Raw genomic sequence first — 19,206 nt, forward strand, 5'->3', positions numbered from 1 at the left:
GCTGGTGTCACAGCCAGGGACACAGCCAGTGCCATCCAATGACATAATGCTTTCCCTTTAAGGTTTACCCCCACTGGTATTTTCCAGCCATGGAAATGGGTACGCATGGAAAGCACCTTGAAAAACATGTGACATGCTGCCTTGTACTGTAATACAGTTACATCTACTAGAGTTCATTAAGCTACTCTAGACTGTCTTTGTTCCTGATCTAAGATTGGAAATGACCAAGAGAAACAGGTAGCTGATAAAAATACCTTGTCTGTCTAGTAATCCAGGCAGTAAGGTTTGGACTCCCTGTAAAATTTATTAAACTCATATGCTTGGTGTTGCTAATTAGTAATAAAAGGCTATATTTTATACTTATAGTTAACGACCATTTTAAATATTTAAAATATCCCCTTCAGTTTATTTTCTCAGCAGAGTTGAGGGAGGTGTAGCCAAATTTGCTTAAGAACCGTCAAATGAATTCCCAGATTGAGACAAACACCCTCCTCTTTGGAATCTCTGAAAAAAAGAAACACCTTCAAATATCTTCTCTCTGATTTGCATATAGATTCTCCACTTTTAAGAGGACTGCTGTATGTAAACATTGAGATATTTGTGTATTTGATACAGAAAAAACTTGCTTCGATGAGGGTTACAGGTTCTGAGGCATTGTATCTAAAACATGGCTTGGCTTTTCTATGTTTTTGGATCTTAACAGACTGTTAGCTGGATAAGTTGCTATGTGATGTGGTTTTGGGTCCAAATGTGTCTAGCTCCTTTTCTTTTCATAGTTAGTGTACAGTGGGTTGAGGTTAGGGGTTTTGATTGGATGGGCTGCCAGACAACACAGGATTGTCTCTATGCTGGGAGAGTCACCTGTTAGATACTTAAACCCCAGGACTGTCCCCAGCATGCATGGCCAGTCCTAGCTAACCAAACATGAGATGGACATGGAGAGTGAATCAACATTCTCACCCTTAGCTGGTCCCTCCAGGTCAGGGTGTAAACACGCTGGCAGGGTGCTGTGAGGAAGCCTGCACTGCAGCCGGAAATACAGAACTGGTTCTGTGAATAGATGAAGAACTCCAGTTCAACTCTCAGCGTGGCTGGTCCAGCCCATTGCTGAGCTAACTAGCTGAGAAACACAGGGATTTCAAATGTGTCCTGTCTTCATCCTTGGCTCAGTCACTCAATCAACAAACTTCATTCTGCTAGAATGCAAAGCTTGGATTCATCCCAGAAACTATTAATTGCACCAGGAAATAATCCATTGCTACAGCAGCCCTGGAATTATGGAGATTCCCAGTGACTGCAAAGTTTCTCTTGGGATAAAAAACATTTCCAAAGAGGTGCTGATGTGAATCCCACCTCTCCACCGGTTGGTAGAGCCAAGACTGGATGATAAATACCAGGGCATTTGGTAACACCTTTCTCTTCGTATTAAATCCTTGTCTTTCCTCTACATGATGTTATGGTGCATTAGTGATAATAATGTACAATAATGCTGTCTATATTCCTTTTAGTTATAACATGCCTGTCAAGGCATCTTTGAATAAATAATTTTTCAAAATGTAAAAAGCCACAGTAAAGACATTGGAATGTGGGGAGGATGGGATAAAACCTTCCTCCATCCCAGATTGCTCTACCTGTGAGACTTCTATGTTTTCAAATTGTTCATTATGGAATTTCATATTGCACTTAATTCAAGCTTTCCCTAAAAAGTGTGTGGCAGAAAGTGACTCAATGTTTTGTAATTTCCAAGGTACTAGAATAAAAGGAATATTGAAGTTACTGGCTACTGCTAGACAATAGGATTCTTTGCTATTATGTCATAGGTAAAGTTAGATTTTGGGGTATCCTGATTCAGCAAATCATAGCAAAAGGAAGGCAGAAATTACAACTATTGTGTAACCATCCACAGACTGGTAAAAGACACCTTTAATTGTGAACATTGATAGATTAAAACGAATAATCCCCGTGGTACTGATTTGAAAAGCTGAACAAAATGCCACAAACTACAAGAAAACCCATCACTCTTTCATACTGTAGAAAGGGTTTCATGGGGTGGACTTCCATCTATAAGAACAAACATCTTACAGATTATAACTATTGTCTTTTAGAACTAATAGAGGTCTTCACCCATGGTCTTGATTTACTGGTCACTGTTTTTAATTTCAATAACTTTGTGAAGGCCACTAACAAAATTAATCACATTGGAATTTAAAGATAGATATGTGTGAGTTTGGTTCATTTGGGCCTACTTTCTCCCAAATTACAGTTCCTCTTGTTTCCACATATGGATAGGAACGAATGCTCTGTCTAGTTTGGTTTAATTATTATTATGTTTCTGCAGTACTTATGAGGGTTGGTAGATGAAAAGGAAAATTTATTTACTGTGTTTTTGTTTGCTTATTGTTTTTGAGACAAGGTCTCATGCAATCTGTGGTGGCAACAAACTGACTATCTAGGTAGGGCTGACCTCAACACTCCTGATCCTTAAGAGTGCTGAGAGTACATGTCTGACGCCTTAGGTTTTCTGAAGCCCGCATTTGAAAATGACAAGAACTATTATTAGAATTACTTTCCATTCCATAGATAATCTTAAGCTCCACCGGGCTCTTTCTCCTGAGCTGTAGATTTACAGATCATGTTCACACGGATTTATGCTTAGTTCTACCAAGCATTCCTCATGTAGAGATCCAGGGGTCTGAAGTAACTCAGTGAAAAACAAAGCTGCGCACTTCGACATAAATAATTTTATGTAAGGCTCATTTCTCTTCCTAGAACATTAAAGATGTGAAGATAATACTAAAAAATGAAAATTAGGTCTATTGGAACCCTTAACACTGAATTAAGCTTCGACGTTTCATTTATGCCAAACAATGTTGTAATTATTTCAAACTGTCACGCTGTCAACAGAAACTGTCACACTTACTAATGGTCTCAGTTAAAAAGAGACAAAGAAAGAGGGATGTTGTGAAAACACAATTGTTGTGCTGTGTCCATTTAGACCAGGCCCACAACTTTTACTGTCAATTTGGCATCTTGGGTGGTTATGTATGATATTGGTTTTTAGAACATGTTTTTCTTTTGCCTTTCCATTATCTGGGAGACATTAAACTTGATCTTGTAAAAGACTACGTTTCAATATAGTGTTCATGACTGTGTTCTTAGTTCCTCAAATTTTGTGCTTAGAAAGGTGACTCCTTTACTTCACCCTAGCTCTGACCCTGCTTTAACACTTTTGTTTTGCTTTAGAAATCCTCATTCAACCTACATTGCCCTTTTAGATTAACTTTCCACCATCTTCCTCTGTATTGTCACATTCCTGAATCAAAGAGAAGCTGGTCTGTCTTAAGGACTTCCGAAGAAAAGAGCACATAATTCTAGTAAGTACACTATACAAATTGCTAAAAACTGGTAAGCCTGGCAATGTAGGTACTGAAAATCTCTTCTAATCCCCCTTTAGCTTGTCCCTTTGGTGGAAGCTAAACTCTGAAGTGGGTGGGCACGTGAAAATATAATAAATTCTCTTTGCACTCACCCAACTCTGATGTTGCACATAGAAGGGAAAAACACAAATCAAAACAAAACACCAAGTTCCCAAATATCACAAAATGTTTGCTGTTTCAAAACAGAAATAATAATGCATATTTTCTCATTCTGGGTTTTACACTCTTTTGAGAATTTATTTCATTTCCCCTCCGAATTAAATCTTGTGGTGTTTCTACTTGGTCTCTCAGGAATCTAAAACTTTATTTAGGTATGTGAATTGGAGAATGGAGGCTTTGGGGAAAAGAAATTCAAAAGTCTCCAGTGCATATGAGCTCTGCTTTTAGATCTCATGCCATCTTGTTCCCATGGGCCATATTTTTTGGTCGTCTGCTATCTCGTAGATGTTAAGGGACACAGTCACAATGCCTCATACATAACAAGTCTCTGGTAAGTAGCTGTACAGGAACCATATGGTGAAGTTCAGAGTAACCCACTAGTAACTGTTTAATCTCCAGTTAACACATGAGAAAACTGAGTTAGAGTGTCATCCATAAACATACCCCATAGCACAAAACACACACACCAATAGAGTTGAATTTGGACGTAGGAGATCTCATTCTGAACTTGAAGCTTGAGAGTAGTGTCATAAATTACACAGACACAACTGGTGGTTAATTGATGTGGGTACCACTGTAGTTAGCACCATCTGTGACTTTGGGGTACCATAATTTACAGTCTCTATAATCTATAATAACAGGGATATTTTGTTCCTGTATTCCTTTATCACTACTTTCTCATTTAAATGTCACCCCACCTCAGTCCAGCCTGCTATTTTAGGACATCTACTTGACTTCGCTATTCTGTTCCCAGACAGATGGCAACATTGCTCTTTTGACCAAATCTAGGACTATCTATCTGAATACCCAAACCCAGTTACATCTTCATTCAGTTTCCAAGTTACTGCAGGATCTTCCTTCCCCCAGTAACCATTATGAGACTGAAAATCACATCTCCCACTTTTCTACAAACTCCAAATGGATTTATAAGCCAGAACATTTGTTCTACTCCTTTATCAACACACGGACACATGTTAAAGTTAAAAAATCACCCCACCCAAGTCCCCACGGGATTTTAAATATAGAGAATGTAAGTGGTAGATCTGAGTCAGTTCTTTAGAGTTTGGGCTGCTTATTAGAATCATGTGAAGAGCTTTGAAAATCCCAGTGTTTCAACTACAGTTCAGACCAAATGAACAAACATCATGGTGATGGGGAGATTCACAGCTGTTCTTTACATTCCCCAGGTATTTGGAATGAGCAGGTGCATCTGAGACCATGTCTAGTACCCGGCATTTTGCATTCTGTCATATACTGAGTAGTACACCTCTCCCATCAGGACTGAATGCACATAAAGTCAAGAAAATGCTTTGGTACTTCAAGGTTTCCCTATTCTAAATGTGGATCATGGACCAGTAACAACAGTACTACAGGAGAATCTCAGCCCAACTCTTCAATCTTACTGACTCAGAAGAAGCACCCTGCCAAGATTTGAAGAGCTCCAACATATACACTAGGAGTTTTGGAAGCTTAGGTTTATGGCCAAAAGTGACTGCCTGCAGCTCAATCCTCAGAAGGTCACTTAAAAAACAATTTTTTATAAATATCTATTGTTTACTTTATGGCATTATTAGCAATCTGGACTGTTCTTTGCCTGTACCTAGAGGAAAATAAAGAAAAAGAAACATAAAACTAATCTTCTTTCTCTTCTCTTGCCTAAAGAGTCACTCATACAAGGATACGGAACAAAAGAGGCCAGAACAATTGCACAGCTCGGCGTGGGCTTAATATGTGCACTTTGTCCTTCTTAAGAGTACAGAAAAAAAGGTTCTGTTCTTACCTTGGCATTTATATACCAAAAGCATGCTTAGAAGCCACACTGCATTCCTGTCAATGGTTCTTTTAAGAATAAAATGTACCTATCTAAATAATGCCACACAAAATAAGAAATTTGGACAGTCAAATTCCACTTTTTCAGGTCTCTGTTTTCTAGATTTCCTACCATATAACAGCAAAATGTTATAAACAAAGATTAATAAGGGATTTACAAATAGAAACATCATCGTGTTTCTTGCCCACAGGAGAGACACAAGTAGGATTATAAAAATTCTCATACATATAATTGGTTGGGGATAAATGATAATGTTTATCTTGATGAGAGTTAGAAATGTAGGAAAAAATTAATTGCAGTTCCAATTAACTAATATGAAAACAAGACCATGCAATGCAGGCCCATTTGTATTTTTTATATATTTGCATTTACTTTCACTTCTTGGAACTGAAATCCAAGCAGAGTACCTTACATGAACCAGAAATTGCCTTGATATTGATTGACAAACAAATAGCCTTTTCTTAAAATGCATTGAAAGAGTTATCTGATTACAAGACCTTCTCTGGACTACTGGAATGGGAGGGAAACTGAATTCAGCTGGGGTCTTAATGTACTGGCCTGAGAAGAAGGGAATTAAACAATGTGGAATTCCTTTTCCTTAAATTTCCCTAAATATTATACCTTTTCTTTGGTTTTTCAAGACAGGGATTCTCTGTATTGTTTTGGAGGCTGTAGATATTATACTTTTATAGTCACCTGAAATAACTTGAAATGAAAAGTAATCAAATTTGGTATTAGTCTACAGAGATAACTGGACATGTCTCATTTCTAAGTTACATCCAAATAAGCCCTGTCTTTTAAAATCTTTGGCTGAAAAATAAAAAAATGTACTATGAATTATGCTAAGGCATGTCATGTCATTGGCTTTAGGATTAATTTCACTTGAAGTCACTAGAAAATGGGCAAATGTGTCCTAGACTTAAGGACTGAAAGCATAGCACAATGATACTCTCAAGAGAGAATGGCACCAACTCTTCCTGGTCTAAACTTAAGGTTAGTTGTTTGTGTGGTGATGGTGTTCCTGGTTAATGTGGCAATATGGCAATGCCATGTCTTTATCCGGTTTTTCCAAATGTTAGAGCACCTTCATACACTCTACCTCTATAGCAGCTGCTGAGATTAAACACAAAATCTAAACAACTCTGTTTTCCTTTTAGAGCAAAATTGTGGCAAGCCATAACTCATTGCAAACTTGGATAGTGTGCATATTCATCAGTACAATACAAGGTATAAGTAATGATAGAGCTGGGAAAGTACACACTTCTCATTGCAAATGGGCACTTATGTCTCAGCAAAGGTTGCTTCTGTGGTTTAGAAATGGATTGCTCCCACCTGTAAAATTGCACAAGGAAGATGCTCCCCTTGCCCCACTGCAAGGCATTAAGTGTTTATCAAGACTCTTAACAGACATGTCCAGACTTTTGACATTTTGACAAAACATTGTCTCTGACAAAGTTGATGATCTAGAACTGTACAACTGAGTTATAAAGACAAAATTTTATAACAGTCTTATTAAGCTTGTGATTTTGTGTTGGGCTGAATTCTTAGTTATTGTGAGGCACATGCGCCCTGTGGGCCACAGGTTGGATATGTCTGCTAGACTCACTTATGTGCATTTTATTCCTTTGTGGTTCTGGCCAGTGATTTAGCATCCCCCCCCCCCCGTGAACACAGCCAGAAGTTCCTGACGGTTCAAACAAGAAAAGTCCAGGTAAGTGGCTTGGATTGATCAGAATTACCAACAAAATTGTCAAAATCCCATTTGTGTTATTCTCCATGCAAATATAGCTATCACTCAAATTCTTTAGAAATGGAACTAAAGAGTAAAATCACCAACGTGATTCTAGAAGCTGGAAAATTGGGCATACTCACGAGGATTGGGAAGCCTTTCTTCTGAGTAAGTAGTCCACGACATCCGGGTCTGTCTCCAGAAGGCTAATCAGCACTTCGTTCTGGAGATCCGGGGGAACCTGGAAGAGTCAAATGTTGAGGCCTAAACAAAAAGACCTTGGCAAAGATGCAAAGCATGGCCTCAGCCACTTTATGCCAGCACACACCAAGTCTTTGATCCCTTAAGAAAGCAGAATGACATATTAGTGCAAACCAAACCTATAACACCCCATAGAGCATGTTTAACTCTCAGGACAAACTAGAAGATTATCAGATAATCACACTCAATTCAAAATGTCAGATGCCTGGAAATCCTGTTTAGTCATTTGGATGCCTCTGTTGCATACACCAGAGTTTCCTGGCTTTGAGTAAGCAAACAATCATGGGTAGGAGAAATGATGTTCATAATTTATATACAAATGAGGATACTTTCTAGAGTCCATATTTTGATTTATGCTGAGAGGATGGGCATAAATTATGATTGTCTAGAGATGTTCTGGAACATGCAATCAGCTGATTTAAGTGCTCATATCCTTGAGCCATACTCCGTAAATTCTAGATCCATCATTTTAGCTATGGGACTTTTGACAGGGTACATTAAAAAGGGCTGGTTGGTTTCAGTTTCCCCATCTGTAATTTGGGAATAACAGCAAGAATCACAAAGAGTAATAAACAATTTTTTCTTTTTCTTTTGTTATTTTTTGAGACAGGGTTTCTCTGTGTAACATCTCTGGCTGTCCTAGAACTTGCTTTGTAGACCAGGCTGTCTTTGAACTCACAGAGATCTTCTTGCCCCTGGCTCCCACTTACTGGGATTAAAGGTGTGCACCACCACCACCCAGATTAAATGACTCATTTTGTTTGATAATTTGCAGTAGTACCTGGTCAATGATAAACACTCAACAAACAAACAAACAAACAAAGCCAAAAACCAATGCTGATACCACTTTGCACAGGCTGTGATGATTCCATTTCTGTCCCTTTCTACCTCCAAATCCTACAAAATTCTTGTTTCATAATTTCAAGGGCACTAATAGGGACATTATACATGAGTACCACACTTCTCCCAGTCTAATACTTAATGCATTCAAAGGTAGTCTTAAGTCAGTCGTGCAGAAATGTTCTCTGGAAGAAGATTGAACCCAGGTCTAGCTGACAGTTTTCTACTCCACAGTCACTGTTAGCTGAAGCAAACGCAGACCACTGGGAGAAAATAAATTTTCTCACACGTAAGTTCCAAGAGAAGAGTTTTCAAAACCACAGAGACAAGTCTTCTGAGAATAAGTGGTTGGTGGAAGAATTTGCCTTCTGCCTCTTGCAGTACTCAATTGTTCTTGAGTTTGAGAAGCTGGAAACAATCTTACTAACAAAAACAGCAATAGGAAAGCAAAAGAACGCCTTCCTTCTCTCAGAAATCTGCTCCTCCTACTTCCTCCCGAATCTTCATGAATGACATTGCCAAATTCTAGCCACATAACTCAAAATCTCCAAGGTGAACCCAAGCCTATGTCCTGTCCACTCCCAGTACTAGCTAAGAGGTCAGTTTGACTTCCTCTGTTTGTTACTTCTTCCCTTCCCTTCCATTCCAACTGCAGGGTCTGAAGTTCAAGCCTTCATTACCCTTTTGTAGTGCTCATCTGTTAGCCATTAGCACCCTCCATTCCCCTCTTCTTAGAAAAGTTATATGCTAACTCCTCTCTGGAAAACCAGTTACTCTCCAAACCTTGACTCAAGGGTGAAGTGTACCTCAATTTAAGTTGACCAATAATTTCCATTCCCAAAGCAGCACGTCTGCCTAGGGAACAGCCAAGTGGCTCTACTAGAGTTGACACAGAACCATGATACTGACTGAAAGGCTTCCAGGAGAGACAACAGACAGATCCTACAACCACATATAGCCTGAGCATTGTGCTGACACTTGAACAAATAATGGCAGATGCAGTAGATAGATCTTGATAAAATTTGAGTCCTGGGTTAAGCTATACCCCAAGTCACATTCAACTTTCAACTCTCCAGTCTTCTGAAGCCTCAAATTCCTTTAACTAGTTTGTATTTCTAGAGGAAAAGGAATATATACGCTCGAAGGGCCTTCCATGTAGCAGCTCGCTAACTTGAACTCTATTTCCTTAAAATACACATCAAAATTCTCTACATGATCAGAAGATATTCACTCAAAACTCTTTATATCCCTTCAGCTGAAGCTACATCTTGTGTGCTTTCTTGAGTATGTAGTTCCCATCTTCTCCTCCAGAAGTGGTTCAGATATACTTTATTTCAGCACCACTATTTCTCTCTCTGACATTCACCCAGGACTATTCTTTTCGTTCACTGCATTGATATTTGGTCAATGCTTACAGAATACCAGGGAAGGAATTTAGGGATTCAGTTACAAACCAAACAGATAAGAATCTTTGTATTTGTGCTTCTGGCAACAAACATAGGAAGATGGACATTTAAAAAATAAACAAGGAAAGCATAACATGAATTCTATAGAGAACAACAAACAAGGTGAGAAGAAATGCTGGAAGAGGTACAATATTTAATGGGGTGATTATGTCATGAGAAAATGACATTTTAGAAAAAAATAACAAAGCTGGGGAGTATCACACCAGGCAGAAGGAACAAATGAATGGTAAAGGTCTTGAGTCTGGAACAGGGAAACTAACAAGACTGTAAGAGAGTGAGGAAAAAGTGGGTGGTAGGAGAGAAGCATGTAGCCAGGGCCAGATGTTACAGAGTCCTGTGGCTCATGATTCACTCTTCTGCTCTCGTTCAAAGTGGGTGGGGAGTCATCAGAGATCTTGAGCTGATGACTAACACATTTGTTATCACTCTGGCTTCTCAGTGGAGAGCATATCGATTGGAAAGCCAGGGTTGAAACAAGGGACACTAATAGGGGCAATTGATGGGCTACAACCAATAACTGTGATGCTGAACCGGGACAGGAAGTTGATGGGAGATGCTTAGATCTCAAATACAGTGAAAATCCTGTTGACAATTTAAGTTAACTTATTGGAAGGAGAGGAAGCATATGAAACTCAGAAAGAGAAAAGATGGTTTCAACTTTTCTGGCTTGGGTAATGATGGTGGAGAATCTATCAATTGACTTTGAGATGCTAAGGGATGAGAAAGCTGGGTGAAGTTCAGGAGGTTGCTTTGGTATGATCATATTGATAGGCTTGTGAGACATTCAAGTGGAAGTATCTAGTAGGCAGCCAGAAATGAGGACTTGGAATTTAGTTTATAGGTTGTGGCTGGACATATAAATGTGGAAAACACATATAGATGGCATTTAATTCTCTATGATAAAAAAGCAATGGTCTGACAATTAAAAGAGAAAGAAGAAAAAGTGTGGAGATTTTCAAAAAATGATAGATTGCATCCTCTTACTATATTAGAAAAATTAAGAAATTAAAAACCCATCATTTTAACTGTATGTTTCAATTACCATAATCAAATAGACATATGTAATTGCATCTGTTTCTTAAAGTAATACATAAATGGTGGAATGAGACTTAGTTTTATTTATTGCATATTTATATATTCAGGTATTTAATGCGTGTGGGCATATATGTGGAGGTCAGAGGACAAGTTGAGGGAGTTGATTGTCTTCTTTCACTGTGTGGCTCATGTGATTTGTGTTATAAGCACCTTTACTCATTGAACCATCCTAATGGCCGTAAGAGAATCTCTCTCTCTCTCTCATCTATCTATCTATCTATCTATCTATCTATCTATCTATCTATCTATCTATCTATTATATCCATCTGTCTATAAATAAAAATGTATAGCAGCTGGGATCTGTGGTATATATCTGTAATCCTAGTACTAAGGACGCTGAGGCAGAAGGCATAAGTGTGAGGCCAAATGTGGGCTACATAGCAAAACCCTTTGTCAAAGAAGCAAGAGTGGGGAAGTTCAGTGGAAGAGTGCTTATTTTGCAAGGGTAATGTTCTAAGTTTGATGACCAGCACTAGAAAAGAAGATGAACAAAGCAAAAATAATATAAGCAAAAAATGTATATCTTGAACTAATTTTTATAAGAAACATCTAGAGGCAAATTAGGAAAATGTTTGCATATTCATATAGTTTTCAATTTTAAAATTTGTTATGCTTAGATATGTAATACAAGTTTTGCTCCAAGCACCAATCTGTTCCCACTGAAAAATAAACAAGAGTTCATGTCCTTTAGAGTGATACATCAAGTACTGTAGTCCTAATTCCCTGAGACTATATGGTTTATCTAATTATAAATTATCAACTTGCAGAATCAGAATAGCTTGCATTATTACAATAGGTTACAGGAAGTGTCATTGTACATTTGGTTGAATTAGCCTGCATTTTAAAGTTTTTACTCATTCAAGTAGGCTTGACTGTCAATAAATTATAATTGTTTAAGGTTATTTTATGTAGTATATGTAACTTTTACTTGGTAACAAATGCACACAAAATGAGCCAGGGCTATAAATCTATATATATTTTCTTTGTGAAAGTCCCAGGATAGCATTTTGGCTTGGAGAAATGATTTCCAAATACATACAATGATATGGTTAAGAATGTGGCTCCACCATTCCCTATGAAGGGATACCTTGCTCATCCTAGATACAGGGGGAGGACCTTGGTCCTGCTTCAATGTGATGTGGCAGACTTTGTTGACTCAGCATGTGAGGCCTCACCCTCTCTGAGGAGTGGATGTGAGGGTGTGGGGGATGGTGGGAGGAAGTGGGAGGGGGAACTGGGATTGGCATGTAAAATAAGATTGTTTACAAAAAAGAATGTGGCTTCACAACTTAAGGGAATATTCTCTTATGTATTCTGACAATATTCTCCCATGTGTTCTGTAAAACTAACTTGTGTACATAGAATTTATTAACTACATTATTTCCTGTAAACCCTACTTTTGTTACAGAGTGATTTAAAGGTCCTTCCAGAATTCCTGTGATAATAGCACACTATTTTTTCTCAGAAAAAAATGGACCGAGCGGAGAAAAGAGGTAAAGAGGTGGAATTGATGTCCTGAACTGATTTTCAAATGTTCACATCACAAGCTGTAACTAACATTCTTTCTAGTGACTCCTCATTGTTTTATACTTGTACCTATCATTAGCTATAATTTAATAAAAATATTTGAACCACAGGCTCAATTCAATTGTACAAATACTAATTTGCTATTAATTTAGGGACTTAATGGAGAATCAGAAGCCCAGTAAATAAAGCAACAGGCAGCAGCAGCTTAAAAGAACAGTGTGATACATAGTCTTCCCACGCTTGGAAAGGTACACACAAGTCAGCTTCTTTATTGGGCTTTTGTTTCTCCATTAAGTCCCTAAATTAATAGCAAACCAACATTCATTCAAGCTAGTCACTTCTGCCCACTTGCACGGGGGTGGAGTTGCTGTCCAAGAAGTATCTGACTATAGCCCTTGAGGTCTAGTTCTGCTGTGCTGCTTATAATTAAGGCAGACTAGGACATGTCAAACCACCTTCCTTAGGATCCTGTGCTTGCATCTGCAATTCTGGCATGCTCGCCATACTTATCGGCTTTCCTTTAGGAACAAGGCTAACACATCTGAAAACACTATATTCACTGAAAGGAGGGTTAGTAATGAAAAGGCTTCATTAGAAATACATGAAATAAGATAAACATTTATATGAAAAGATACATGCTGATATCACAAAGAAATAACACTTGTTCCGGCATTGTCTTTCACTCTCCTGTGTATGTGTATGCATGCTAGGATGAGTGTACAACTATATGCGTGCGTGTGCGTGTGCGTGTGCATGTGCGTGTGTGTGTGTGTGTGTGTGTGTGTGTGTGTGTGTGTGTGTAAGCCAGAAGACCATCTCAGGAGTAATTCTTCAGGAACTGTCCACATTGTTTTGTGAGACAGTATTTCTAATTGGCCTGGAGTTCATTAAACAGGCTAAGCTGGCCAGCCAGCAAGTCCCAAGGGTTTTCCTGTCTCTGCATCCCCAGCTCTCTAATTACAAATGTGTGTTTGCACTTGACCTTTGTTTTGAAAAAAAAAAATGTGGGTTCTAAGGTATCTTAAGCTCACACTATAAATATTTTATTGATCGAGCGATCTTATCAGTCCCCACATCTTTAGCTTTGACTAAAAACTATGAATCCATCTGTGTTTCTCCAATGGTTCACATAAAAGACTTTCTTGGAACTTGTACAATTCCAACCCATGACCTCACAGCACCACAACTGCAGTGATCTTGAAGCATGTATTTGTTTTCTCTCCTTTATGTTGCTTCTCCTCCATGTCTTAGTTAGGGTGTCTACTACTGTGATAAAGCAACATAAGCAATATTCCAGTTGAGGAGTGGTTATTTCAGCATAATACAACTCTTAGGTCATTCCATCACTGAGGGAAATTAGGGAAGAGATTTACGGTAGGTACCTGGAGGCAGGAACTCAAGCAGAAACCATGCAGGAGTGCTGCTTCCTGGCTTCCTCAGCCTGCTTTCTTGTATAACTCAGGCCAACCTGCCCAGAAGTGGCACTGTTCCCATTGTACTGGGCCCTTTCACAGCAATTGTTAACCAAGAAAATGACCCACAGGTCAATCTGGTGGGGACATTTTCTCAATGAGGTTTCTTTTCTCCAAATGACTCTAACATGTTTCAAGTTGACAGAAAAAAAAACCAAACCAAAATAAAATAAAACATAACCAGGACAGTCTTCAAGACATCATGCTGGGACATCCTGAGAAGGCAGGTGGTCTCCTGAGGGCAGGGATTGTCTCAGATGTAGACTTGCCCCGAGGGAGGCTCTGTTAGTTACTCTTGCTTAGCATTAGGGAAAGATCAAGTGTGAAATCCTGATTAAGCTCCCCAAAGCACCCAGCTTCTGGAAAAGGTTTCTTTTATACTGAAAAGTGATACATGAGAAAAAAATGTTTGTCTTCATCAAACAGTTCTATATATTGAAATGAGAAAAACAAAAACAACCAACTAAATAAACAAAAACCAACTAGTCCAAAGCGATCCTTTACTTAATTCATTGTTTGCAATCAAAATCTCAATTGGATTTCAGTCAAGGGTTTGGTAATTTTAGACATTTTCTAGGGGGTACCATTTATGGTTGTGTTTATCTGGAGTCTCAGCTCCTTAGATTTTAATGCATTCTTTCAAAGCATAATGTTATTCCAAAAATCAAAAGAACTCTGTACTCCCTTGCTTCAGAGAAAAAAATGTAAACACTGCACATATGAAGGAATAAAACTGTCACAATTAAAATCTACCCTATCAAATTAAAAATGAAACCTTGAATGATAGCCTAGAGTATAACTGCTATGAGGTAGTTTATTCCATAAACCACTGAAAAGGAAAAATAGCACAAGTTTTCTCCATAATAAACCATTAGGTGCTCCCTGAACAGCCGTTCCCGGGACCCAGCCCTACCATATATGCCAGTGGGTGTTCCACAGCAATCTCGCACTTTGCACTTGACCAAGAAGAATGCTTTGGCATTTCAAATTCTCAACACTCCCGAGCAGAAGTAAATGCCACTGGATAGCATGATGGTACATTTCAGTTAGCACACTGAAAGGAATCACTTTGGCTGTTAAGGATTGTAAAAGCTTAGAAAAGGTCAAAAATCAACCTGAAACTTTTTGTGTAATAAGAGGTTCATCATTTTAGGAGGATCTGGGTGTATGTGGAGGTTCAAGGGGAGTTCAGTTTGGTAAATATTTTTTTTTGTTTTTTACTTTCCAAGACAGGTTCTCAGGCTGTATGTAGCTCAGACTGGCCTTGAACTCACCATGTAGCCCAAGGTAGCCTTAAACTCACAGGAATCCTCCTAATGAAGTCTCCTGAATCCTGAATGCTGGCATTAAAGGTATGATTCACAACGCCCTAACTTCAGTGAGTATTTCTTGTAGTGTTTTTGGGTAATTGAAGAACTTTAATGAACAAATACAGTAGAAGATGCAAAGGATTTCTTTGAGATGACTTAAAAAAACAGGAAGAAAAATCAGCAGTGGTCCATGGCATCAGATGAAACAGCTCAGGAGTAATGTCCTTTTGTTCTCTCCCACCTGTATATGATGCCAGTGGAAAGGTTTGGTGTCTTTGCAGACAAGGACAGGCAAGCAAATCACCAGCTGGAACTCAGACTAGCTGTTGGACACACCTGCTGGCTTGAACATTGAATTGGAACATGTTTTAACTAGTTTAGAGGTATGGAGATCATTAAGGGTCTCCTGACTCCCCACTGTCCCTTTCTCCCCATAATTGGCCTCACTATCCGAGATACTGCATCAAACTACCTCTGATCCTTTTTCCCTGTGGGGAGGCATTATGCTTTAGAAATAAGCTACTTAGTCATGGCTTTGCTTGGGCACACAAAAGTGTCTTACTCCTCACAGGTGGCAATATCTAGAGAAGCTAATGTCGTACATAGTGCCTTGCTTAACATGTGGTTGTTTATTACTCTATTAGTATCGACATGGGAAGCATATACAGTTAGAGGGATGCATTGTGCAGGGTGGTTCCTTGTATAATGACTTGTATGACTGATGGACCCCTTTTAAATGGTATACAAAAGAGATTCTAAAGAAATGCAATCCACACTGGGGAATGAAGAGAGCACAAAGCAAAATTTGCCTCCCAGCTGAGCTTGTGGAAATCTCATCTGACCTTTGTTTAATATTAATTTTCTTCATACACTATATTTCAAAAAATATGGATCACTTCATAAATTTGCATGTCGTCTGACCTTTCCTGCCAGTAGTGCTCATTTGACATTTCTCAAGTGCCCTTAGTGGATCTCCAGCTTGGGCTGACAATGCAACGAGAATGTGTTTCATTTCTACATCTCCACTGCATCCAGGACTTCACTGCCTTTGACTGGTAACTTCTCTTCCTTGCCTCTTTCCAAAAAAGCCGTGCTATAAACCATGCAATATCAGCCCTTAGCACAAGCTGACGTTTTTCTCCACTCTACTCCGAAACTCTCATTAATTCCAAGGGTAAGGAGTTATTTTCCCTGAGAGTCTCACCATCAGTCACAGAAGAGATAGCTTGGAGACCAATTAGTGAGTCAATGATTTCTACAGTGAATGCTTTGTACTTGGGATACCAATCTGCAAACAAATGATTCTTACCTTCTATTTCTGGTGTTTTCAGAAAGGATCATTTTATGTTAACCCGTTTTAAAGTGGTTGTTGACAGAAACAGAAGGTCGTGATTTAGAAGTATGGGAATTGTAGAGGTATAGGTGCTGAACCAACACAGCAACAAAAATACATTTTTTTTCTGGCAGTATAGAGCCACGGTATTCAAGACGTAATTATTGAATATTATCTTCTGCCAAGACTTTCTAGATGCTATGGGTGTCAGTGTATAGAATGACAAAAAATCTCTCTTTTCAGCAGGTGCAATAGTGCAATGCCTGCATTCTTAGCACTGGAAAGGAAGACAGAGGAGGAATGTGAGCTTAAGGCTAGCCCAGAGTATACAGGGATACCACATCTCAACAAGCAAACAAAACCCCCTGCCACTATAATATTTGTATTCTATTTTTGTTTCAATGATCATAATAAATGAGTTAATTATGGAATGGATTAAAGGTTATCAGTGCTATGGAAAGAAGAAAAAGAAAGGCAGGGAAGTGGACAGGAAGATGTACACATGCCAACTGATGACAGTATCATTCACAATGGCCAGGGTGGGCTTTTTTCCCCCTAAGGCAGCACATGGGTGTGTTTGGTAAACAGGTACCGTATTACTTGAGTGTCATGATAGCAGCAGTTCGATTTTTTGTGCCCGTATACGTCAGTCATGTGCTACATGCCTTTTCTAAATGGCACGTGCTACATGGTATTTCTAAGTTTCAAAACAGTCACATAAACTGGGTCCTTTAATCTCATTTTTTTACAGAAGAAAAACGAGGGCTTAGAGAAGATAAACATAGGGTCAGAGGTCATATTACAAATAAATAGCTTGGAGGGGATCAGGATTTTGATAACTAATTCCAAAGCTCATGGTCTTTCCACCATATCTGTGTTTCTCAATATGTGGTTTCCCTAGGTATGATAGGAATCTAGTTAAAGCTCCTGGAGGGATTCAGTATGAAGTGATGATTCCTAGGCCCTGTGCTATTGAGTTCAATCTTCTGGAAAGTAGCTTAGGAATCTGAATGTCTAACAAGTTTCCTTGCAAGCTCTGCTGCACAGTGAACTTTGAGAAATACTATTATCATCTGTTACCCTGGTCTTTAGGGAGGATGCAGGCTGAGATAGAGCATTAAACTGTAGACCAGGTTGACCTGGAATTCACTCTGTAACTCAGGCTGGCCTCTTCTTCCCTGAGGTTGTCTTGCCTCAGTTCAAAGACTTCCAAACAAGTGCCTAACATGATTCCTTAAAAAAACCTCAGTTCTCAGAGTCAATTCTTTGGTGTTCACCAACATGGGAAGCTTCACTAGAACAGGCTTTTGCTTTGGACTCTGCTGTTGGTTTGCAGATCACCTAAGAGCAAGCAACACACTCTTCCCAGCAGTACCTTAGGGTTTTGCCATTGTAAATGGGTCTAATGTGATATGACAAGACCAGAGAAATTGGATATAAATTGACATTTTTGGATATGCTTGTTGTTTCACATGATAAATTTAGGGTATGCAGCTCCTTTTGTAGCTTTTATTTTTACTATTTAAGTTTGGAAATAATGCCAAATTTTGTATTTCTTTAATCAATATGTTCTCCTTGGTGATATATATTGCATTATATATTGATCTATGTATCAATATATACTGATATGTGTTACACTTACACATACAAACACACATAAGTGAGGGATGGAACCGTAGCCTGCACTCCCTAGCCTATGCAGAGAGACCCTAAGAGCAGAATCTTGGTGTTATGATGTACAAAAATGGAGAAGAGTATTAAACCATATTTAAGAATAAAAAAAAAACAAAAACCCCTCAGTTCTCATGGTTGAGGGGATAGAATCCAAGACCTCATACATACAGGGTAAGAACTCTATCACTTAGATACAGTCCCAGACACTAGTCTGGCTCTTGAATCATGTTATCCTCTGAATTTTGGTGCCTCTTCAATGCTGGGCTAAAGCCATATTCTTCCTTGGCTTTTCCTATTTCCCATTAACAACTCAGGTCATGGTAGCAGAGGAGACATTCTCAGCATTATAAAATGAAGGACATTAAGAACAATGTTTAGATAATTATCAGGCTTTTGGGGGTTTCTAGATCCTTTCCACCAGTTCTTCTGTGGGATGATTGCTTCCAGGGTGCTTTGTGCTTTTAAGGAAAATCTCACAGCCATTGCTGCAAGTAAGTCTTCACTTGCAGTGTCAATGGTAGTAGTATATCCTCTTTCCAACTCATAAACCAACCTAGAGCCTATGAAGAGACACAGTGGCTAACTACCTTTAGTCAGTTGGCAGGTTTTGTCTGTCTAGGTTCATTACTCTTCATTTGGTCATCATTGTTCTAGAAGCATCTTAAAAATGAAAATAGTAAACAAAATTTTATACACACAGCTGGATTTTTATCCACCCATAAGCATGAACTTATATGATACTTGGTATCACAGAAAAATTCTGAAAGGTCAAGCATGCCAAGAGAATCAAAAATTGTGATGAAATTAGTTTTTCTTCTACTTTAAGAAGTATAAAAGGAGAAGTCAGTTCTGAAGCACTGAACCCCACAGATTTTAGAGCTAAAAAGGATCTTGGATAGCATTCATTTAAGACTATTCCATGATAGCTAAAGAAACAGAAATCAAAGATGAGGTCATGTAACTAACATAGCAGAGACAGATTGTAGTTAAGTTTTCTGGTTCCACTTTATTTTTTACAGACTCTGGTTTGGGAATCTCTGTATTTCTCCCCTTCAATTTCTTCCACTGTTCT

The 19,206-nt window shown here is 38.6% G+C and overlaps 1 protein-coding gene across 2 annotated transcripts in view; it reads right to left on the reverse strand.

The window, feature by feature from the left end:
• Arhgap6 (Rho GTPase activating protein 6) overlaps positions 1 to 19,206 on the reverse strand; it is a 500,327-nt gene that overhangs the window by 7,740 nt on the left and 473,381 nt on the right. For both annotated transcript variants that reach the window (XM_005074168.4, XM_021229555.2), the window contains exon 10: positions 7,300 to 7,397. In XM_005074168.4, coding sequence (XP_005074225.1) covers positions 7,300 to 7,397 — 98 coding nt within the window. The remainder of the gene's footprint in view (positions 1 to 7,299; positions 7,398 to 19,206) is intronic.

This window comes from Mesocricetus auratus, unplaced genomic scaffold (genome assembly GCF_017639785.1).
Source record: "Mesocricetus auratus isolate SY011 unplaced genomic scaffold, BCM_Maur_2.0 Super-Scaffold_100003, whole genome shotgun sequence".
Taxonomy (NCBI): Eukaryota; Metazoa; Chordata; class Mammalia; order Rodentia; family Cricetidae; genus Mesocricetus; species Mesocricetus auratus.